General features: G+C 47.9%; 1 protein-coding gene across 6 annotated transcripts in view; it reads right to left on the bottom strand.

Annotated features, from left to right (window-relative positions):
* Nucleotides 1-23554, bottom strand: part of Uxs1 (UDP-glucuronate decarboxylase 1) — a 76390-nt gene extending 52836 nt beyond the window's left edge. For 2 of the 6 annotated variants that reach the window (XM_006993542.4, XM_006993543.4), the window contains exons 1-2: nucleotides 23375-23554; nucleotides 1561-1588 (exon numbers count right to left, since the gene is read on the bottom strand). In XM_006993542.4, the coding sequence (XP_006993604.1) occupies nucleotides 1561-1588; nucleotides 23375-23468 (122 nt within the window). In that variant the 5' untranslated portion in view covers nucleotides 23469-23554. Of the gene's footprint in view, nucleotides 1-1560; nucleotides 1589-22437; nucleotides 23328-23374 lie in introns of those variants that run through there. The other 4 variants (XM_076557252.1, XM_076557251.1, XM_076557250.1 and 1 more) reach the window with 4 other exon arrangements.
* Nucleotides 23555-24008: the final 454 nt, after the last annotated feature.

The raw sequence follows: 24008 nt of genomic DNA, 5'->3' as shown, positions 1-24008 counted from the left end.
GGACCCTCTGCCCAGCTTGCTCAAGTACTGAGCGCCACTTCCAGCTCTCCCCAGCAGGGGCACAGAAGAGAAAAATAGGACAGTGTGAGGGAATCTCCTCAGGTCTATGAACAAGTGGCATTTTTCCCCCCAACAGATTGTTTCAATTAAACTAAATAATCTTACTTCCATGTCACACCCAACAAGAAATTTTAAGACGCAGGGTGTAGCGTGTCTATAGGGGTCTGTGTTTGTCTATTGGGCTTTCTCGGGGATTTAACACAAAATGGAGTTATTCCAAGTAAAAACAGAGTACCTTTAAAGGAGACCAGAGCACCCCACCTATCCACACACAGCCGCCTTTGTTAGGGGACACACACTGGCAGTGGGATCAGATCAACACAGCCCCACCAGCCTCACACAACCAATTCCACAAGGGGAGGCTGCCGAGGGTGGGGAGGCCAGCTTGTTTCTTGTGCTCAGCTTTAAGCTCCCAGTGCCAACTTCCCCATCAGAACAGCAGCGCTAGTCTTCCGTGTCCCGATACCAGGAGATAACAGAGTGGAGCAAAAGTCTCTTTATACAGACAACTGCACTACTGTAGCAAATCCGATTGCAAAATGAATGCTTGTTACTCTGCAGCTGATTTCTTAAGTTTTGTTTTTAAACTTGGTACAACATTTAGAAAGCCAGTTTGGTAATGAATGGCTATTAATTCTAGCACTTGGGAGGCTGAGGCAGGAGGATTCAAAGGTAGCCTGTGCTACATGGTAATACTCTGTCCCAAACAAAACAAAACATGCACGCTCAAACTAGAGGGTCCCACAAGCCTTAACCCGAGACAGGAAGGTCTAGACAACCACATCTAATACTGACCAAACAACCCTAACCTGAAAATCCAAACATCTAAAAGCCCAAATACCCCGAAATCTGAAACAAGGTGGACACCAACAAGAAAATTCCACAGCTGACCTCAAGGGACAGGTCAGGGTTAAAACATAGTCTCACCAGAAGTATCTATAAAGTCACCTTCGGGCTATGTATAGTGTAAGAAATACAAGTGAATTCCGTGTTTAAACATAGGTCCTACCCCACACAATTTCATTCTACACGCAAAAATATTCCAAAAATGTAAAAGAAAACAAACAAACAAATACTCTCTAAAATCTAAATGCTTCTGGTCCTGAGCATTTTGGAGATAGGGAAGGCTCAAGGTGTAGTTGGTTCCCTGAGGCAAGAAGACAACCCTGACTTCTAAGACATCTTCCTTGTGGGAGAGCTCTAGCCACCCAGAATGCACTTCACACGTGAGTGGTAAAGGCGAGTGTCAACAGTGTGCATCTACTGGAGGAGGGGAGGGAGTCAGGTAACACACTGGCCATCGTCTCTATCTGAACGTCACCGGGATGAACTCGAAAATCAGTTGCCTCCCTTGAGAACACCCACAGGAGAAATGAAACACCCAGATGTGTGAACAGCACAGCAGCTCATCAAAGATATTCAATTAACTCATGAGCCAACTGAGTTACAACTGACTCTATAAAACCCAACCATAATGCCCAAGTAATGAAAAACAATTACCTCATGTTAACAAAGTTGCCCCAAACGGCTGCAAGAGAAAGAAAAAGAAAAACAAAATCAGTATTTAAATCTATAATATTCAGGGATTCCAACTGATCAAATTTTAATTTTTATACACTTTTTAAAGTTCACTGAAAAAAAAAAAACAATTCACAAAGACAGTAAAACATATACTCTGTTTTCAGGAAAATCAAGACTATCTAAAAAGTGGAAAATAAGATTCCTATGTACTCCTGCCGTTCTGGCATTTGGAAACACAAGGATGTGCTTTGAAAAACATTTTGTCCTCAATATTCTGTTTAAGAAAGATTCATTCCTAGAAAAAAAAAAGTCAAAGAATTGCACACCTTAAAGAAGCTGGGGTTCAGTCCAAGCTCTCCCTATGCATGGCGATAGTCAGAGCCCAGAGCGGCTCACTGGGCCCGAGGTGGCAGTCCGCTATTCACTGCAGCACTTACCCGCCTCCTTCCACAGTGGGTACTTGCCAGTCCTCTCCCCATCTGGTTACAGGCACCTGACCAGCGGGTTATCTACCAGGTGTCTGAGCACAGTGACCTCTAGTTAACTCCGCAGAATTCGTCCCGACCCAACAGTGACATCTTTTCATAGATATCTAAACACATAAAAATGTTGAGAATCTCTAAATCTGGTATCTGAAAAGTGCCCAAATCTGATTCTGAGCCTTGGCTCAGAGCTACCACAATCAGGAAATTCCATGCCGTGAAATTCAGTTTCATGCTCAAAATTTCTTAGAATATTGTATAAAATTATCTTTAGGCTGCAAGTATAAGAAACAAATGGACTTTGCGTTTAGAGTCTGTTCTTTTCTCAAGACAACTCAAGGACATGCAAATACTCTTTAAAAAAAAAAAAATCTCTGGAGGGGCTAGAGAGATGGCTCATCAGTTGAGAGCACTGGCTGCTCTTCCAGAGGACCCAGGTTCAATTCCCAGCAGCCACATGGTAGCTCACAACTGTTTGTAACGTCAGTTCCTGGGGATTTGACACCCTCACCCCAATGCACATAAAATAAAATCAAATAAATTATTTTTAAAAAAACAAAATAATAAAAAAAACTCTGAAAATCTGAAACATATCTAGCCCCTGGTTTTTTTTTTTTTTGGATAAGGGATAGGGAACTTACTAGACTATGCAAAACCACTTTAAATTACCGTGCAGAGGACTATATCATAGACACTTATGCTATCAATGCTCAGTCCTGACATTCTGCCCACATTCCTCTCTGTCTTCTTTCCTGTCAGGTATGGGAAATTCACACACGCTGTGGACAAATGTCTTTGCTGACAGGGCTGGGTACTGTGTGAGCTTGGGAAGACCTTGAAGTTAGTATGCAATGGGCCCAAGCATCTTCTTGTTGCCATTAGATCTGACTAGGATCAGCATCCAAAGCATCCCACACAAGAAATCTCATTGTCAAGAAGGGGAATGTAGCTGACATAGAAAAAACACCTCACTCAAGGAGAGGAGGAAAGTACTGGGGGGGTGGGAGGGCCCTGAACTAGCTCACCAGTGGGAAGCAAGAAATGGGAGAAATTAAAAGAGAGACAAACTAAGTAGAGTATTTCTAAAATTTCTGTTATTGCCTGTTTTCTCATTCAGCCTCATTATGCAGACCTGACTGGCCTTACTAAGTAGACCAGGCTGGCCCCGTACTCACGGATCCACCTGTCTCTGCCTCCCAAGTACTGGGATGAAAGGTGATCTGCTTGACTGGTTTTTTAAACTGGGGTCTTACTCTGTAGCCCAGGCCGATGAGAACCTGTGGCAATCCTCCTAGCTCAAACTCTTTCGAGTGTTGAGATTACTGGTGCAAGCTACCAGCATCTAGACTGCATCCATCTAAAAACTTTCTCAGAGAAGCATGGCACTGTGCTCATTTCCAAAACTGCCCTCTAAGCTGATCCCCAACCCTGATGCCATGCGGCAAATGTTCCCCAGTGATACCGCCCTCAGAGAGGTGCTTGGTGGACAGTAACCTGCTCCCCTATGAAGGACTCGCAGCAGTCCAGGAAAATGACCAGCTATTGTCACCACTTTAATTAAATTTAAAGCCCAGAACACTTTAATTTAGAAAATATTCAAAACAGAAATTGTACAAACAGAAGGCACCCTGAGCACATTTCAAGTACAATTGGCAAAGAAAGTTCCAGAACAATGTTACTGCACCCATTCTGCTAGTAGACAGGTGAGTGCTTGCCTCTAGCTCCTCTGAGTGTGTTTAGTGAATCAAAATGCTTGCTCTGACCTACAGCTCTATCAGCTAAGTGCTCCTGACAAAGCTCTATGGTGTCACTGTGTTCTTACACAAAGGGACTGTCTTAGTCACTGCTCTCTATCACTGTGACAAAGCAAAGACCAACGCAACTGTCTTAGTCACAGGTCTGCTGCTGTGACGAGACACCATGACCAGGACAACTCTTATAAAGAAAGCATTTAACTGGGGGCTTGCTTAGTTTCAGTGGTTTAATCCATTATCATCATGGTGGGGAGCATGGCACCAAGCATGGCGCTGGCAGTAGATGAGTTACATCCTGATCCACAAGCAGAGAGAATGGGCAAGATGGTAGGGGCATGGGCTTTGGAAACCTCAAAGCTCACCCTCAATGACACACCTCCTCCAACAAGGCCACACCCCCTAATCCTCCTCAAACAGGTCCACCAACTGAGGACTAAGTATTCAAACATATGGTCCTGTGGGGGCCACTCTCATTCAAACCACCACAGGGACTCAAAGATTACACCTGTAATACTTGTCGCAAGGGTGGGTGGCTCTGTGTCCTTCTCTGAACTCCATGGGCTTTGTGCTGCTTTGACCACAAACAAGGAGATCAGAGGTGACTTCTGAAGGTGGGCACGGTCAACCTGGTGGCCCTGCGTCACCGTGGAAGAAGGCTGGATGGGGAGTACTGTGGACACACTGACAGCCAGTGCTGAGTGTACTGCTCCTGGGCTAGCCAAGAAGCCGTGTGCTGGTGGGTCTTCCCACTGGCTGTCTGATTTAACTCTAACCAAAGTCCCAGACATTAGAAAACATAAAAGACTCATCTCCCCTCAATTCCCAACCACAAAGGCCACGATACAATGTAATGGTAGTTAAGTGGTCAAACAGCCTGAGTCAGAGCAGAGCTCGGTTCATCATTCCCTTTAACTCACAGATGTTGACATCAATTCCAGCCCTCAAACAGAAGCAGGTATGAGGTGTGCTCCAACCAGCCCACCTGTAGCATTTCCCTCAGCAGAAGCAGGTATGAGGTGCATTCCAACCAGCCTACCTATTGCATTTCCCTCAGCAGAAGCAACCAATTCACAGGATCAGACTGTCTTTAGACACAGTGGTGTATAGGGTACAGTTCCGAGGAGATCCTCACCACCCAGTGACTGAGGCCCCCAACGAAATATCAGCTGCTCCTGGGGAAGATGGGCCTTGCAAACCTTCAAAATCCCAACAAGGCAAAAACTATGGATGGGGTAAACATGTGACTAACCCTGGATGGGCTTTAGGGTGACCTAGTTAAAATCCTCCCCCCCAGCACGCGAGAACATCCATCATCCTTGTGATAAGAGCAACAGTGAACTTCTGGTCTAACTAGCCAAAAAGTTCAAATGAGAAGATGCTGGTTTTTCATCCTTCCAATTCAAAAGGGAAGCTTCAGTTTCCCACTTCCCACTGCAGACAGAGCTGAGGTGCTACAGGCCAGGCGACAGGAACCTCACTGAAGGGGCTGCCCACACTCTAACTGCAGCTTCTCCATCCTCACAGGCCAGGTCCTGTGTGTATGTGCTAAGAGATCACCCAGGATGGAAACCAGTCCCCACGACAATGGTGACTGAACGCCGTGAGCCTCAGGCACAGGCACAGCAAGACTTACTAGACCTCCCTGTGGCCCTAGCCTTGCCCTGTGGCTCCCAACCCCTAACCAGCCCCTGCTGATAGGTCCTGAACCTCAGTTACAAAACCCTTATCAGAGGCTCACACTGCCCAGGCTTACGTCATAAAGTCCTGCTGCTCTACTGCTACGGTTTGACTGTCTCTCCAACATTCGTGCTGTAATTGAACTTCCATTGCAGCAAGCAGCCTCCCTGACCCGGACGGAGCACCTTCCCATCTCTTCCATCACACCTGTGCATCCCGTCCTCAAACAATCCGTGTCTCAACACAAATCAGTCTCTCTGACGGAAAGCAGGAAGGTGCTGAGGCAGCTCGCTCTGACCATCCCCAAGTGCTGCTGTGCAGGATTCCAGGGCAGCCGTTTGGTGTAAGTTCCGCGCCCTACACTCAGCACAGCAAAGTCCGGCATGATGACCACAGTCCAGCACCATGACCAAGGCAACTTATAGAACAAGGGTTCATTTGGGATTACAGTTCCAGAAGGGTAAGGGCTCCATCATGGTAGGGAAGAGGTAAGCATGTTATCATGCATGCTATGCCAAGAGCTCATGTCCTTGACTGTAAGCACCAAGCAGAGAAAGCAAAGTACAAGCGGCGCACGACTTTCCAGTGACATACTTCTTCTAACAGGTTACACCCCCTATGTTCCCCAAACACAATTCCAACTGGAGACCAAGTGTTCAAATGTCCCAGACTATGGGGGACATTCTTACCACAGAGGTGAACCCCAGAATGCCCCTGTCTCATACTCCTGAGCAGGCTGCTGGAAGAACCCTCTATAATGAGACTCTGCCACCACTTTTCTGGCCTCATCTCTAGGGATCACACAACACCGAATACTCTCTTCACATCAATCCTTTCTTCTCCTGTCTCCAGCCTTCCCAGATTCTGACAACTAGCCCCTCAGATGTTCCTTTGGGTCCTTCCTCTGCTCCACTGCAGAGCCCTCACCTGCTCAGGGAGGACATGTCCCTGTCCTAACTACCTGCACAAACACAATGTAGATTCCATTAGCAAAGAATGAACTTGCTGTAATGGCTGCTTTTAAATGTCAACTTCCCACAAGTTTGAATCACCTGAGCAAAGTGTCACCTGAGGAATTGTCTTGATTACCCTTGACTGATGATGCAGGAAGGCCCACCCCAAACTTGGGTAGCACCTTCAGGAGACCATGGAAAAGAGAAAAATCATTTGCCTTTTGCTCAGTTGGCCTTGCCTCTTGCTACCAAATAAATTTACTTTGTTGCTGCTGCTGATTCTTTCTCAGATATTAGAACCCACATTTCCTGCCTTCACTGGGCTGAGGACCAGTGGCTCTCCAGGAATCCTCCAGGTTTTTGGCATCAGACATGGGCTGGTGAGGCACCAGCCTTGCAAACTAAGCAAACACTAGACTCTTGGTCTTCTCTAGTGTGATGCAACCTGTTACTATTTCCTGAGTATTGTTTAAGCTGATCCAATACATTCTAATAAATGTGTGTGCATACATATGTGTGTGTTGTATGTGTGCATTCTATGAATTCTTCTGTGTATGTATGTATGTGTGCACGTGCATGTACCTTCCTTTAGCAAACCCTAGCTAGTACAGATGACAGGAAGAACTTTAAAACAGCTGACCTTGGAACCCTGAGGCAGGCATTAAGCTACAGTTCTATTACTAGTCCTGGATGCTGTAAGAACCAATTTGCAGGAGCAGAACACTCATGCTGAAGGTCCTCATGCACAGGCTTTCCAGCTAAATGAGGATACAGTAGGATGTCTATGCACATCATCTGTGCAACCATCAGATGAATGAGATGTGCCCTGCACAGAAAACTTTCTTCCAAAGAAATGATGGTACATCAGAGAAAAACTGATGGTTTAAAGCCACCAGCACATTAAAAATGTCTAAGTGTTGTTGAGAGACATGGGATGCAAAGAAAGCTATTTAGATGAACCATATACATACACCTATGGGGAGGGCAACTGGATTACCTAGAAGGGGAAGAGACTCTCTAAGTGTCCTGGGTTATTTGAATGTTGACTTGTGAACTAAAACTAAACCTCAGAAGGATATGTAAATTTTCTGTAAGCCCAGAACCTTTCTATCCAACTGTAAATTGCCCTTAACCTTAGGAACCTGGCGCTCCACAGTAACAGGACTGCAGAGAGAAAGTTTGCCGGGAACGGGCATTAATAACAGTGGTGTGGCTAATTCTTAGAGCTGGAACTGGGCATTCTGTCTGCAAATCTCTGCCACAGAGCCACACCATTCCTGCCATCTGCAGCAGGACATGTGTGGGTCTTGTGTCACGCTCAAAGTCCTAGTCTTTGGAATCTCCTCTTAACACAAACATATCCCAATCTTTACAAGTCTGGAGAGCAACATCGAATTTGGTAAAGACATCAGGAAGAAACGGAAAGAAATACACCTAACAACTTTTCATCTTCAAATAGCAAAACTTCTTTGAAGAGCCAGGCATGGTGGACCATGCATATAATCAGAGCACCGAAGGAGGCTGGAGCAAGAGGACCATGAGTGTGTAGACAGCCAGGCTGCACAGCAAATGTCTAGGCTCCAGGGTGAGACTCATTCTAAAACAAACAACAGTGACTTTGCAACCATCAAGAGACAGAGTTAAGTGATAAGGAGTGTGAACTCACCTTTACTCTCTCCAAGGAACCTCAGACACCAACAGAGACCCGGGTGGTTCAGGAAACACAACCACACCGTGTTTCTCACTGTGCTTGTTAAACAGATATAGGATGACCCTAAGGACAGTGTGGCAATACTTTTTTCTCAAGGAATGGAAATATACCTCCCCTGATGCTACTAAAGGAGTGCTATCTCTTTAGCCTTTCTTATGAAAATGGAATTGTTAAAAAGAGAACAACAAAGGGAGAAAATTCCCCCCAGTACCCCGGCATCAGACAAGGTCTGTGGGGAAAGTTGTTAAGGCATCACTCTCCCCACTGCTCTGGTACCCACAAAGCTCAAGTGCCACCAGGCCTCGTCATTCAAGGGTGCAAACTAAAGAGGCAGAAGCAGAAGGCAGTACCTGGGGGCCCAGCACAGACAGAGCAAGCCGCTCCACCTGTCTGTCGGGCTGCTGATGTAGAAAACAGACAGACAGCAGTGTGTCGCAAACACTGTTCTCCACCTGCATCTCCATCCCACCACAGACAGGGCTGGAGAACAACCTCAAACAGGCCATCTAGGACCATAGTCTTAGAGTCACAGATACAAAGAAAGTAGGGATGGGGGAGGAACAGTAGTCATGAGGAAAAGGAAATCAATCCAGCTGTCCCTTCCTGATCTAAAGGGGTGCCTGCCACCCAACCAGACCCAGAACACTCAGAACAACATGGACACGGGTATTTAAGAATAACATGGGGGAGCCGGGCGTGATGGCGCACGCCTTTAAGCACTTGGGAGGCAGAGGCAGGTGGGTCTCTGTGAGTTCGAGGCCAGCGTGGTGTACAGATCTGATTAAGTTCCAGGACAGCCAGGGCTGTTACACAGAGAAACCCTGTCTCGAAAAACAAAAAACAAATAAACAAGAACAACAACAAAAGAATAACATGGGGGAACATACATATACTGAGGATGAACACAGAAGGAAAGGTGAACTTTTTTTTTTAATGAATTAAGCCTTGGGGTAATGCTCCTGCTCACTGTGTACATCAGAATTGCTGCTGGAACTTTTGGGGGAATGCGAAGAGACTCACTGGAAATAAACTACTTTTAAAATAAATAAAGCAGACATCTATGTGAAAGAAATTACAAAAACTTTCCAGAGAGCCAAGACAGAGAGCTGCCTAGATGTAGAACTGTGCCAATTTCTAGACGGGAAGACATTCTCTACGCATCACTTAGGAGCACCGTGACCTTCATCCTATCTGTCCTTCCCACCCCATCTTTCCCACACTGGGCACTTATTTTTCTATTTGCGGATTCTCCTGAAAACCTAGAACACAGCCTTAAAGTTCTGAATGGTTAAGTCAGTCTTTTCATTTTGAGTTCATGGGAGCAAAGGGCCAGAATGTGGGGAAGGGGGTCTAGAATGATAACCTCTAAGCCAAATGCCCAGGGGCACAATTTGCATCTGTTCCTCTGTCCACAAATATGGCCCTCAGTGGGCTGTACCTTAACTGAGGAAGCACGCTGGGCTCATTTTCCATGGGGGTAGCCATCAAAGTGGGCGGACCCTATGTGAACAGTTGTTCCTGGAGATCAAGCTAACAATGTGCCCTGGGGTGGAGTATGGCAGGCGGAGTCAAGTATGTGTGGAAATGGGCGTCTTGCAAGAGCAGGGGTGAGCCCAAGAGTAAGGAGCAGAGGAGAGAGGAGGGGAGGGGTGTGAGGAGTGGGAGAGGTGGGCTGCGGTGGGGGACTCTGAGAGTGGAGGGGGACAGCAATTGTGGGGCGGGGCAAAGGAGGCAGGAATGGGGAGGTGTCTCTGGAGGAGCCAGTCATGGTAAAACGCAGCAGGTGCATGTGTACAGCAGGGCAGGCATATACAGTACATTCAATACATCTCTTTACAAAGCAGATTCATTGCCACCATGCTTAGAATAACTGAGGGCCCCGCAGACACGGTACACAGAAAGAGACCATCGTTGTTTGGTTAGAAGAATGTGCTATCCCATTACCTAAGCTCAGGGAACCCAGTCTATGGAGGACTTGGTCTAGACAGACTGACAACAGACCACCTAGGACCATAGAGTGCAGCCCTCTCCTCTTTAGCCACATCAAATGTCCAGTGGAAGAAGACAGGAGGCTGCTGACCACTCACCAATAAAAAACAGCAGGTGGAAAGGAAAATACCCCCAATTCAATCCAACCAAACCCAGTTTTCCCTGGTATCCATGCTGCCAAGGCTCCAGGACTCCTCTCAGGAATGAAAAATTCACAAATGCTCACCTCCTCCTCACCTTGTACTTGTATATAACCCATCACATACTTTACATCATTTCTAGGTTACTTACTACAATATAAATACTGTATAAATATGCTTATGCTTTTGGTTAGGGACTAATCAGAAGAAAAAACTGGGCAAGTTCAATACCACTTTTTAGTATCTTCAGTCCATGGTTGGTTTGCTCTCTAATAGGAACACACAAATACATACAGCTGACTATACCTCCTGCTCCCTCCATCTTATCTGCATCCCAATAGAACTGCCTCAAGGAAACATTTCCTTCAGGACTTATCTCATGAAAAGCTTATACCCACCTCAGGACCATTAGAATGGCTGCAAAGACAAAATTATGAGTTGGGTCTCTAGCTTAGTGCCAGAGGAACACAATACGGCTGCTGTGGAATAAATTGACAGTTCCCTAAAAAAATTAAAACACAATTACCATATGATCTACCTACTCAGTTCTGAGTATAGAGACCAAAGAAGAGAGGCCAGAGAGATGCTCAGGAGGTAAAAAGGGCTTGCCATGAAAGCCCCAGGAACCCACTTGAAAAGGCCAGGTGAGGTAGCACACAGCTTTAATCCCAGCATTTATACTGAAAACTCGACCAGAAAGCTCAAGGGCCAGCTAGCCAGAATAGACAGAGCAGCAGCAGAAACTATAAGAGAGGCCTTTAAAACAAGGTAGAATGAGGACTGACTCCCCAAAATTATCCTCTAACCTCCATACTCATACCACGTCATGTACAAACTACCAAAATAAGTAAATTTATATTAAAAAATTAGGGAGAGGAGTGGGAGGGGAATATGACCAAATACATGGTGTATGTTTGAAATTCTCAAAGATTTAATAAAAAAGAATTGAAAGCAAAGCCTCAAGCTATTATTATAGCTATGCAGCATCATTTTCCACAGTATAAAGGTGGAAGCAACCCGAGTACCTATGATCAGATGAATGATAAACAGAATGTGATAAACACAGTGGGATATCACTTAGACTTAAGGAAATTCGAATACATGCTACAATGTGGATGCGCCTAAGTAAAAAGGCACTCACACACAGACACATGCACACACATGCTCAGACATACACTTATGCACAAGCGCACACACACACACACACACACACACACACACACACACACACACACACACACAAAATGTATGAATACATGAAAAGGAAGTTTTCACTGTGGTCAAATTCATATGATAGAAAACACAATGATTTCCTGGAGCTGGAAGGAGGGCTGGTAGAGCTATTTAAAAGGTCCACAGCATCAGTGGGGGAAGATGAAAATGTCCTGGGGCCTGACTATAAAATAATGTGAATATACTTAGCATTACTGAACCATATACTTAGAAATGGTTAAAACACAGGCTGAGCCAGAAATAGTGATACAACACATATCGGCATACTCAGACACACACACACACACACACACACACACACACACACACACACACGGAGAGAGAGAGAGAGAGAGAACCAAAGTGGTAAATTTTATCTTTTATGTGTATTTATCATAATTTTGAAACAAAGCATTAACCTACCTAAAAGCTAACAAATGGTCATAGGAATGTTTTTGATCCTTATACGATACAACACAGCTCACTGCCAGACTAAACCAGGGCAAAATATATAACTGTTGTGTACTTCAGTTTTCCCATCTATAAAACAGAGCACATCCCCAGTTCAACTCACCAGTAGGACAGCCAGGTGAACGGACCCAGCGGGCCCCCACTCCGGCTCCAGCACCCACGGCTGCAGCTGTACTAGTGGGTGGGGAGAGGGGTAGAGGACACAAGCAAGTGGGGGCCTGAAGAGGGCACAGGCTGCCTCACTGTGTGTGTGGTGGTGGTGGGGTTTCCTGCACCACATTAAGAACCTGGGAGAGCCGCCGTGGTCTTTTCAATCACTAAGGTGCACTGGAGTAAAGGGAGCGGGGTATTATAAGTAAGCTACACAATCGCAAAGGAAACTAAGAGTAAAAAAGATCCTAACTTGGCAGTCTCCTTCAGAGAACCCCTTAGAGTTCATGGCCATCCCACAAGACCTGCCCACCACTAGCTCCCACCCACTGGCATCCCAGGTATCGGATTCTTTTTCTTGATTAGAGCCCAGCCGCCCCCACACCTCCACTCTGCCCACTCTGCTGCTGCTGACATAACCCAGCTGCCTGCTCCCTTCTTTAAAACAAAAACAAATGAAATCCAGGCACCTCCAGTATTTATGTCAACGAGAACTGGCGTGTTCTGTTTGCAATTTCTGAAGAGGCCATAAAAAGGCTCCAGGATACTAAGAATAGCACTCCAGGATCTCAGCACCCTGACAACACTGTTTTTCTTCTCCAGCACGTTCAGACTCCCTCTGAAAAGAAGGCTGCTTGAAGGAGGCCAAGTGTTTTTTGCTGTTGCTCCACTTCACTTATCTGTTTTGGTTAAAGAAACTCAAAATAGCTGACCAGCAAGGAAAGAAAACAAAACTGGTCAATAAACCTGAGAGTCACTGCGCAGAGCCGCCGCTGCCCTCCGGGCCCACAGGTCCCTTCAAGTGAAGCACCCACACCAGAAGTTTGTTTCCATGGTTTTTACACACACCGGCCTTTCCTCACAGTAGGTTTTAGTATTTATTTATCCCTGAAAAGCATAGTGCAATATGTTGCATTTTCTAAGGGAAATAGCAAGGCTTGTCCCAAGTGACGATTTCCTGAAGAAGGACAGAGGATATCACTCTTTCCAAAAAGAGAGACAGCCCTAAGTGACTGTTCCTTGCCTTGACGCTCATCCGCTCTCTTGGGTGTTCTTAAAACTGTCACATTTGCAGACTATAAAGACTCTTTTAATGTGGGTCGGTGCACACAGAGAATCTGGTGACTAGTCTCCTCAGCTAGATGCTTCTCCATGAGAGCCACGAGACTCCACAGCCAACATTCCTGGGGTTGTGTGAGTCAACTCAGACAGCTGTGACCAAGTTCCAGACTCCATGACTTATAAGCAGCCTAACTGTGCTTCACCCAGTTCTGAAGCTAAGAGCTGTGAGAATAAACAGGCTCTTGTCTTATGAGAGTTCACAGGTTTGTGGATGACACGATGACACGTTCCTAACAAGTGGTTACAGGGCTGACGAACAAACCAGCCCTCCAGGGCATTAATATTCATGAGACCTCCAACACCGTGACCCAATCACTTCCCAGGGCTCTACTTCCTCAACATTTGAATTCCAGGCCGTGGTCAGTCCACAGCGCTGGCATGGAGAGCATATGCCAGGACTAAAACCCACCAGCAGGTCTAACACCAACATGCAACACCCACGAGATGTACAGAGGCAGCGTCCAGGGCAGAAAGTCTAAAGAGAGGTTCTGCTCCAAGCCCACTCTCTTCCATGTTCTGCTTTGCTGGCTTCAGAACTCAGGCTCCCGTGCCCTGCCTCCTGCTGGTTTGGCTCAGGTTCCCCTTTGCCTTCAACTCCAACATCCAAATGTTGTCTATCAGCTGAACGCTGCCCTTGCACTGAGAGCGCCCTGTTCCTTCCGATTCTGATGGCACTTGGCACTCTATCTTGACCAAGTTCTAAAGAACGACATGAGAATCAGGGAACCGTTGACAATGGAGACCACGGGTCCTAAGCCCTGCTTCTGACACCCAATGTGTGGACTTTCCCCACACCAGGAGCGCACTCACTCTAAATGCCAATCTGAGCTCCCAACAAACACATTCATTCTGCCACCAAGACCTCACAGGAAAAGTTAAGCCCTGGAGCCGTTCCCACCTGAGAGACCATCTGTGGCTCCATCTGACCAGCTGCACAGCAGAGTCCCTGTGTCCCCCCCCCCGTCCCCCCCCCCCACCCCCCACCCCCGCTAGAGTAGCTACAGAACTCGAGGGCACTCTGCTTATAATTACTAGTTTGCCTGTTTGTTTAGAAAGGATGTAACCGGAAACAGTCAAATGAAGCAGCAGCGTACCCCAAGGTCAGAACTGGGGTAGTAGCCACGCCCTCTCCAATGCACTTCAGATAGCTTTACTGACCCAATGAGGAAACTCAAATTAACTGTACTAAGGTCTGTGGCCAGCGCCCCCAGGTCCAGTGAGTGGGGCTGACGCTTCAAGCTCAATGGCAGGCTCCCTTGTGACCAGCTGGCATAAACTGGAGTATTTTAAGAAGGGGCAGAAGACATTCCCATCACTCAGTAGATTCCAAGGGTTTAGAACAACTGTGCCAAGAACCCAGAGCAAAACCAAATATATCCTTGTATTTTATCACACCAGGCTTGAGACACTGTCATTTACAACATGAAGAGTAGCTAGCACCCCAATACTGACTCCCAATAAATGAGAGGAGAGTAGACTAAAAATTCACTAGAAAAAGGCATACCAATAACTTTCAAACATCTGAAAGATGTTCAGCCACTCAAAAAGAGCGGTGGAGAAGGACAAATTAAAACTACAGGCCTAGTGTTAGGTGGTGACTTAATTACTGATCTACTGCTATGAAGAGATACCATGACCAAGGCAACTTACAAAAGGAGTCATTTAATGGGATGCTTACGGCTTCAAAGGGTGAATCCATGAGCATCCCGTTGGGGAGCACCGCGGCGGACAGGCAGGCCCGGCACTGAAGCAGTAGCTGCTAAGAGCTTATACCTGATCCCCAAGTTGGAGAGAGAGAGAGAGAGCAAGAGACTGGGAATGGCTGGGGCTTTGGAAACCTCAAAGCCTACCCTCAGTGAAACACCCCCTGCAACATGGCCACACCTCCTAATCCTTCTCAGAACAGTTCCACCATCTAGAGATCGAGCATTCAAATACATGAGCCTATGGGGGCCACTCTCATTCAAACCCCCAAAGGTGGCTAGACCAGCATTGGCAAAGCATTCCTGAAGGCCAACAGCAGCCAACACAGCCAACAGAAAGAAGTATGAACCCTGTCTCTGACGCTTTGTAGAAACATGGCCTTCCAAACTGCCCCAAAATTATCCATCACAGAGACACTGCTGCTTTCTTTCTCAAGAGTTCATTCAAATGGGCCCGTCAATCACCTGACATGCCTTCCTTCATGAAAGCTGACAACAATAACTAACCCTTTAATGAGATTTATGTACACCTACATCCCAGATGTCCCTCCATGTAGATGCTCACCCAGCCTCACTGCTGTGCCCTCCAATCCAGCTTGTCGGAGTTCTCCATCAAGTGCAACTTGTCTTCCCGTCTCTGATTTTTTAGATGCTGGCCCAAACCCTAAGGCTGCCAACCCAGACACTCTGGGCACTCTCACCGTCTCTGAAGAACCCGCCCCTGCCCCCTCACTCTCCCAAGCTGCTTCACTACTTCCTGCCGTCTAACTCATACACTCTAACCTTCTTTCTTTCCACAGCCCTCTGCTGCTGAGCCGACCTCTCTACCTCTTCCCAGCAGCCCTGGGGATTTACAGCTTGCCTGCCCTGCTGTTTTGCTCTCTCTGATAAGATGGTTCTCGAGCTTCTTTGCAGTTTTTTTTAAGTACTCATCAATGAATCTAAGAACCCACAAAAGGGAACCCCAACTTCCCTTTTCACACATGTGTAAAAAATAAACATTTGCAAATACATTCTTGGGGGGGGCACACTTCTCATGAAGCTGGTGGGAGCCTGTACAGAAGTCTATCCATTGCACAAGTATTAGGAAACCACGTCCCCTCTCCATGGGATACTGGTCCAGAACAATAAAGCACTGCTCAGAGGATTACTACACATCAATAAAAAGGGGTGGCATCCATAAATCCTCACTCTTCTTAACAAGATGACAGGCATGCAGACACACAAGTGTGCCTATATTATCAAAATCCAACAGAGGATGGATAACCAAGCTAATGATGGGAACTACACGGTGGGGCAGCAGGAAGAGACCGTTCTGATGGTCTTGTTCTGTACCGTGTACATGGCTTACACACTGTAAACACTCTTCACAAACTGAAAACGTCTGTGCATGCTGGCTGAGCAGCACAGCACCTTATCTACCACGAGCAGCTTCCCCTCAGGATCCAGATTGTGGGCACTACAGGACTTTGCTTTTCTTAGCCACTGCCCAACAACCCTCAAGGGCTGTACTGCATATTGCTAGCCTGGAAGACCCAAATTCGAAAATCTGAACTCTGGTTTCTACTAAATTTGAACGTTTTTAGCAACACCATAAAGCTGAAAATTTATCTGAAGTATTTTGCCTGTAGACAGAACAAATAAGTAAACACATTGGAAATGGCACTGTGAAATAGGGGAGGGAGGGAGGGAGGGAGGGAGGGAGGGAGGGAGGGAAGAAGCCAGCCACACTGAAATTTATACTGGAAGTATTACCAAAAACTCACAGAAAAAATAGCTGCATTTCCCAGCTATTCACAGTGACGGACTGAGGGCAATGATACCCATCAGTGATGCACAGCATTAGGGCTCCGCTGTGAGGAGCAGGGATGGGTCATCCCAGGTTCAGGGTACAGGAAGAACAAGATGAGGCTGGAGCATGGAGAAGCTACAAATGTTCAAAGACAATGCATGAGTACACAGTGCCGTTTTTTTTTTTTGTTTGTTTGTTGTAGGGAGCCGCCATTCTAAGATGGCGCTGGCTTCCTGGTAGCCTAGCTGTAAACAACTCCATATTTGGCTATGATGCATGAGTATGGTAATTGGCCTTATGTCCTCAGCCTATCCCGTGGCTCCCCGTGCTAGCATTCTGGCGGGACCCAATCACAGTACGGCACATTTGCCTGATTCCCTATATAAGCAGCTGTAGTTTAGTCCTCGGGGCCCCTCACCTCCCGCTCTCCCTTAATCAAGAGGCGCTCCAATAAAGTGTGTTCTGAGACGGATCCTCGCATGGTGGTCGTTCTTCCTCGCTGACCGAGGAGCGCGCCGCAGTTTGTTTGTTTTAAAGACCATACAAAGACTACTGAAAGAAAGAGCTCACAAAATGTATCTTGGTCTGATTTCGAGAACTTGAATAAACTTATTACAGATGTGAATAAGCGTCTCAAGATAAAACAATCCTTCGGGATTATCTAGGTGTGTCCTAGAACCAGTGACAAATGCCCTCTGAAAAAACACCATGAGGATTCTACAGCTGGAAGATGAGGAAGCCATGTGACCACAGAGGCAGAGACAGGAGCTATACAGACACAAGCCAGGGAGGGGCACCTGGAGCCCTGAGAGCCTGAGGAGGAAGCTCAGGCTTGACAACTCTGACGTCAGAATACATTTCTCTTGTCCTAAAACCAACTAACTTGGGCAACAGCAGTCACCCACCGGAAACTAATACAGAGAATGAGAGAAAAGGGAAGGATGGAAAGTTCTTTTCAGAAAGATTAGTCTGTGCAGATGGATTAACTACATTAGAAAAATCACCACCTGTAACCCCCCTCCCCATATAAATACTGCACCAGGCAGGAGAACCAGACACACACACAAGAATCACTCAAGAATCACTCTAAAGCGATGCTTTGGGCATGCACTTGTAAGTGAAGCAATGCAAGAGCTAGCCCTTCCAGTCCATCAGGTTTGGCATCACCAGCAGAAGAACCAACTCAACACGACGTGTCTCCTAATGCGATATCACTTAGCAAGCACTAATTAGGAAAATTGCTTTTGGTGCTCAACAACCACAATGCCACGGAACTGTATCCCAAGTCTGTACTAAAATGTACACCCCAGTTTAATAACAACGAAGCAATCAGATAAATCCCAAAATGAGAGTGTTGTGCGAGACCACTGACGCGGGCTTTAAATTTCAAAAAGGTAAATATCATGAGAAGTGTGTGTGTGTGTGTGTGTGTGTGTGTGTGTGTGTGTGTGTGTGTGTGTAAGGCTCCTCATTTAGGAAATTTATGAGACATGGCAACCAAATGAAATGCAACACGTGTATCTTTACTGGATTCTCTATTTAGAAAATAAGAAGACTGAGGCCATGGCTCAATGGGTACAGTGCGTTGCCACACAAGCATGGGCGCCTGAGTTTGGACCCCTAGCACCCATGCCAAAGAGCTTGCACAGCAGTGCAGGTCTGTAAAATCCCAACACCAGGGAGAGAGAGACCGGAGGATCCGTGGGCTGGCTGGCCGGCCAGCTGAGCCTTATCAGTGAGCTCCAGGTTCAGTGAGAGACCAGTCTCAAAATCAAGATGGAGAGGAAGTGAATTGCTCCATCGCCTTAACCGTGGCTAATTGCCACGCCAGAGGAAGAGAAATGAAACGCAACAACTTAGCTTGTTTTCACATCAGAACTCTAGCCCGAAGGTGAGGATCAGCACGCCTGTTCTGTCCTGGGCACCAAGCAAAGAGAAAGTGCTACCAGAGAAGGGACAGTAGCCTGGAAACAGTGGCTACCAGGGGCACAGTGCAGAACCTGACGTTTTCCAGAAACATTAGAACTGGTTTCATGCTTCTCAAACAGTACTAGAAGTTGGGAAAGAATGGAAAATGCTTCCAAATCCTGAAAAGATGCTTTTCTGAAATTCTATCTTCATTCAGTCCCTAAATATGAACACAGAAAGGGCACCGTGCATCATGTCAAAGTGCCCGACTGTAGGCAGAGCCAGGCAGATGGGAGTACTGAGGCTGGCAGCCTATCCCCAGCCACATCTCTGGAAGGCGCCAACATAAGGGTGTTCTAATACACAAGCAGCCTAGACAAAGACAACTGGCAAAAAAAGAGAAAAAAAAATCGCATTGGATCAGTCACAATACAGAGAAAACACGTTTAAAAGGGGGTAGGGGAGACAGCCCAGAACAAAAACACAGGGCATGCATGGCTGCCATCCAGCAGCATTTAGTCACGTATGTAAACACCAAATGATCTCAAATATAATACCGTGTGGACGTGGGGATGGGGTCAGCAGGAGCATGGCGGAGGGAGGGGGGAAAGAAAGCAAACACCTGATCACTTTCCAAAGAATGAAGTCACAAGTTACAGCTCCATCTGAAAAATCAAGAAACCTAAGACTCAGACCCAAACCATCAAAACCATGAGCCCGAAGTGGGGTGCCTGGTGCTAAGTGCTGGGGCAATGGTGGCAGAGGAGACTGCTGACCACAGGCCTTGCGAAGACTCATCGGATCTTCTTCAGTTCTACCCAAGCTGAAAACCAAAAGCGCTACTGGTGAGCATTTTGAACCTCTGCCAGCTACATGGAAGGTTGTGGTGAATTTCGACTCATTCCCTTGGGCTCTCTCAATGGGCACTGCCTTAAGTACCACGTGGGCCGATGCAAAGGCTAGGGAATTTCATGCAGACAGAAACATCCATCTGCATGAAAAAGAACTCCAGTGCAACACTGAGTTAGCCTCGGGTAACACGTGCCTGCTGTCCTGACACAGAAGGTACAGTGACAGCAGGAAGGACAGCAGGTCGGCCCCAGCAGGCGCCAAGGCTGGGAGAACGACAAGGGCTCAGAGCTCAGAGAACTCGTGCTCTTCTGGCAGAACAGAAAGAACACTTCTAGAGAGCGGACTGAAGGGGAAAGTGCCATAACTAGGGGTATTTGTGTACTGTCACACAGAGGTGTTCTATTGTAACAGGAAGGCGGGATTATTAATAAGAGAAACAGAGATTAGCAATCACGGGCATTGCGAGAACTAGATGATAAATCTTCACCGCTGAAGACAACACACTGTGGCTGCGGGACGCAGAGACATCAAGCTGGAACCAGTATGAAAACATCCTCCCTGCTGTCCAGCATGCATTGTGGCAAAAAGTGTTACACGGGTGTGGGGGGGGGGGGCCGGGAATCACTGATGGTATCCTTGCAGGCAACTCTCAGGCTATGACAGCAACCTTCCAGGCAAGATGAGCCCAGAGCTGCAATGACATCACAAAAGTGATAGAGGGCAACCAGTCGCTTCGGATTGGTCGGAATCCTGACCCACAAGAGTGAATTCAGACCTAGTGCTATACAGCTGGTTAAAAGCCCACCACCCGGCTCAGAAGGTCGCGGGCTCCAGGGCCTGCTAAAGGACATGTTGTCCAACTGCTTCTAAATATGTATGCTCAGGCCCACAGGTCAGTGTTGCCCTCAGCCTCGGCCGGAGAAGCTTCTCTCTGCAAGTTAGTAAAAAGATCCGGTCAAAGCGCTGACATTAGTGTCTACTGAATCCTCAGTCCTAAACGCTGGCATCTCTTTCGCCCCTCCCCCAACACTCAGGGAACATCTTAGAAAACAGGAGGGAGGAACAAACCACCACCGAAGGGCTGGAGGATGGGAAGGAGTGCTGCGAAATGCTGTCTTTAGGACGACACAGCCACCGCACCCATGGACTCCCTGCAGCTATGGTTACCTGCGCAAGATCAAGTCACCAGGATGGGTCACTACCATTCCAACAGGCAGCACTGACTGGACGTGGTGAATTACTAACAACAAAAAGGAAGACATGATGGGGTTGGAGGTATCTAGGAGAGGGGGGGTGGACATGATCAGGATACATTACTTCCATGTGTGAAATTGCCAAAGAACAAACAGTATTCTAGTTAAAAAGACATCACAGGTGGTGCCACAGACTACACTTTCAGCATCCTCTGATATGACCAATCAGAAGCCCTGTAATAATGTTTTCATGGCAAAGCAACTCAGACTTACCATTACTTCTCATTATTAATACTCTCTCCAACCTAGCCTTTAAATCCTCATAGCTACACTCAGTACCCATTCTCTGAGCTGAGCCAAGACCTCCTGGCCTGCCAACTCTAGTCCTTGCCTGCCTGCCTGCCTGGGTAGCTTCATCACTGTGCTGCGATTCCACACTCCCAGAACACTGCTCTCCCTTGCATTTCTAGACTACTGTTTGCTCTTCGGTGCCACAGGACCACTTCAAGCGCTGCTTTTTCTGGAAAGTATCCCCTCCTGTTAACTCCTCCATATCCTTCATTCCCAGCTCACATCCTGGTTTCTTAGGGAAACCAACATCCTTGGCTGCTCTCACTTAGGAGTCCCTGCCGTAAACACTGAACACCCCCACCACCACCCCCCCACCCCCGCCACCTCAGTTTGTGAGCTTAACCTTATTTGCAGGAGTACTGGATCTGTGCCCTTCTCTTTCCTGGCAAATGGTTTTCAAAGCAGGATCTTCCTCAGAAGGACTTCTGCATTACTGAGAATCTAAGGCCACCCTGGACTACAGGATGAAACAAACCAAGAAAAAAAAAAAAAAGATTCTCTAAACCACAACAAAAGCATCTTAGGAGAAGTTTTATTAGAAACGGAAAGTTTTCAGGACACATCCCAGAGCTGCTGAATATAAAACAAAGTGTTTTTAAAAAGCTTCTGGGTGACTCTGATGCACTCAAGTGTGAGAACCCTGTGCCAAACTACTGGGTCTAGGGTCTGTACCACCAAAGCAAAAGCCTGGTGTTTCTGCACTCATGCTGTGCCTGGCTGCCACATTCAACAACTGACAACGTTGAAAACCGAGTGAAATGCGCTGGTGGAATGAACGACTGGTAAAAACGCTTGCCATAGCTCCAAAAATTCCCCACTTCCTAATTCTAAACACCGATGCCTCACCTTAGAAGCCCTCGGTAAGTAAATCAACACTGAAACTGCTGTCCAGGGACCTGAGTTCTAGCCCCAGCTCACGCCCTTTCTGAGGCCGGAATGAATCTGGGCTCAGGATAATAAAGGTGCTCATCTCTCGTGCTCTTAATTTTCTCACCCATAAAATGGTAAAAATAATCATATTACCCACATCTTCAGGTATGTGAAGTAATCAAATGCGGCCATACAGGAATCCTACCTACACATACAGTTAAGCGCTCAGCTAACTTAGGCATTACTATTATTATCACAGTAATAATTACACGGTTGTAAGGGGTCTTGTTTCTTGAATGTGGGCTCTTCTTAACACAGATCACACTTGAGGCTAGTTCTTCCTTTCCTGCAGAAACCAATCAGATCTACCAAGCAACCCAGACCTAAAACTTCTCCTAGCAACCAGAAGCCTTTCCAGAGCGTCCTGGCTCCTCCTCCTGGATCAGCTGAGCTGTAGCAGGCAGGCTGCATCTTACCAGCGCCTACAACCCATCAGCTAAACTCACTTTCCGAAGTACCTACTCACCTGGGAATCACAGCCTTGGAAACTCAATCACTTAGCAGGTTTCATCTGAGTATGTCTGCCAGGGTGGCCAGGATTTAGAAGCAGCTCACTCTGAGAGCTATTTTTAGCCCAATTTTGGTACTTGGTAAAGTATTAATAGCAGCTATTATATCCCCACGGCAAAGCTCAAAGACAACAACAAAATAAAATAGGACTTTGCCTCCTCTGAGAAGCTGAGGGTCCCTCACCTGCCTGCGCAGTGGCTTTACCCTCTCTCCAGTAGCCAGGTTGTAAGGACCCAAATGACATCCTCCCTGCCCGGTCCCCTATGTTGTGCCTCCTTCCTGGGCTTGGCCCTAGTCCCGCCACGCCTGAGGAGTACCTGGCGCGGCATGGGGGGCGGGGAGCCTCGATACCGGAGCATCGCAACACAGGACATCCACGGGGGATGGCAACACTCAGCTCCCCCCAGAGTTAAATGCTGAGTAATTTTCCTGCGGAGCAAACAGTCAGAGCGGGGTCCCTGCCAATGGCTACAGTATTTATATCCTACTTAACCAGCACGGTCTCGAAGGGTGTCCCCAAGCGGCACTCTCCAGGATCGCTAACCCGGACCGAGCGGGCTCCCCGGACGCCATGGACACCGTAGCCGCTCAGGCCAGTACGAGCTGCCGGGGACAACGAGGTCGGTCGAGTCCGCAGTGCCTACGGTTCGGGCGGGGAACGTGACCACCGCGTCCGGGGCAAAGGCCCCTCCACCGGTCACCGGATCGGACGCCGGGCCTACGCGGGGGCGGTCTGCAAGCCAAGCAGCCACCGGCTCCACTGCACAAGTGCAGCCTCGTGGAAGCCGGGACCCGGCTCCCGACCCTGCACAGCCCGCCGCTCGGCCGGCCGCAGCGCCCGCTCCCCGCCGCGCGGGAATGAATGGGCTCCCGCCCACCGCGCGCGCACTCACAGGCGGCGTAGGCGAGCAGCGCGATGCCCAGCAGCAGCTTCATCCTCCTGCGGTTGACTGAAGAGATCAGGCGCAGCAGCCCCTTGCTCACCATGCCCGGGAACCACACGGGTCCAGGGCCTGCCGCGCCGGCCAGCCGCTGCACAATGCGCGGCGGCCCGAGCCCCGCCCCCGCGCGCCCGCCCCGCCCCCGCGCGCTCCGCTTCCTGCCCGCTGAGCCACTGCGCTCGCGCGGCTCCTTCCCGGCCTCCTGCTCCGCCCACAACCGCGCCCCGCCCTCCGCCTCCTCCTTTCCCGCAGGCGCAGTGTGGCGCCTGAGTTTTCTGAGACAGTGTCACTCAAGAAGGGAAGGGCGGGCGTAGTGGGCAGCGCGGAGCGCGCATGCCCAGACGGATGTGTTTGCAAGCTCTGGCGGGGCGATGCAGCGTTAGACGGTTGGCACTGGTCGCGGAGGTGCGACCGCAGCCCTCTGGGCGCTTGCGCGTCCCTATCCCTGAATCGCGGGCGACGCTGAAGTTGGTGGGTCTGTCAATGAACAGTTGCATTTCTGTGAACGCAGCGCGCAGGAAGTTGCCCGGCCTTCCAAGCTGTTCGTTTTTGCTTCAGTTGCAACAGGGCAGGAAAGTGATAAATC

This window comes from Peromyscus maniculatus, chromosome 21 (genome assembly GCF_049852395.1).
Source record: "Peromyscus maniculatus bairdii isolate BWxNUB_F1_BW_parent chromosome 21, HU_Pman_BW_mat_3.1, whole genome shotgun sequence".
NCBI lineage: Eukaryota > Metazoa > Chordata > Mammalia > Rodentia > Cricetidae > Peromyscus > Peromyscus maniculatus.
Note: the sequence above shows the minus strand (reverse complement) of the source record. Positions and strands in the feature narration are given on the sequence as shown.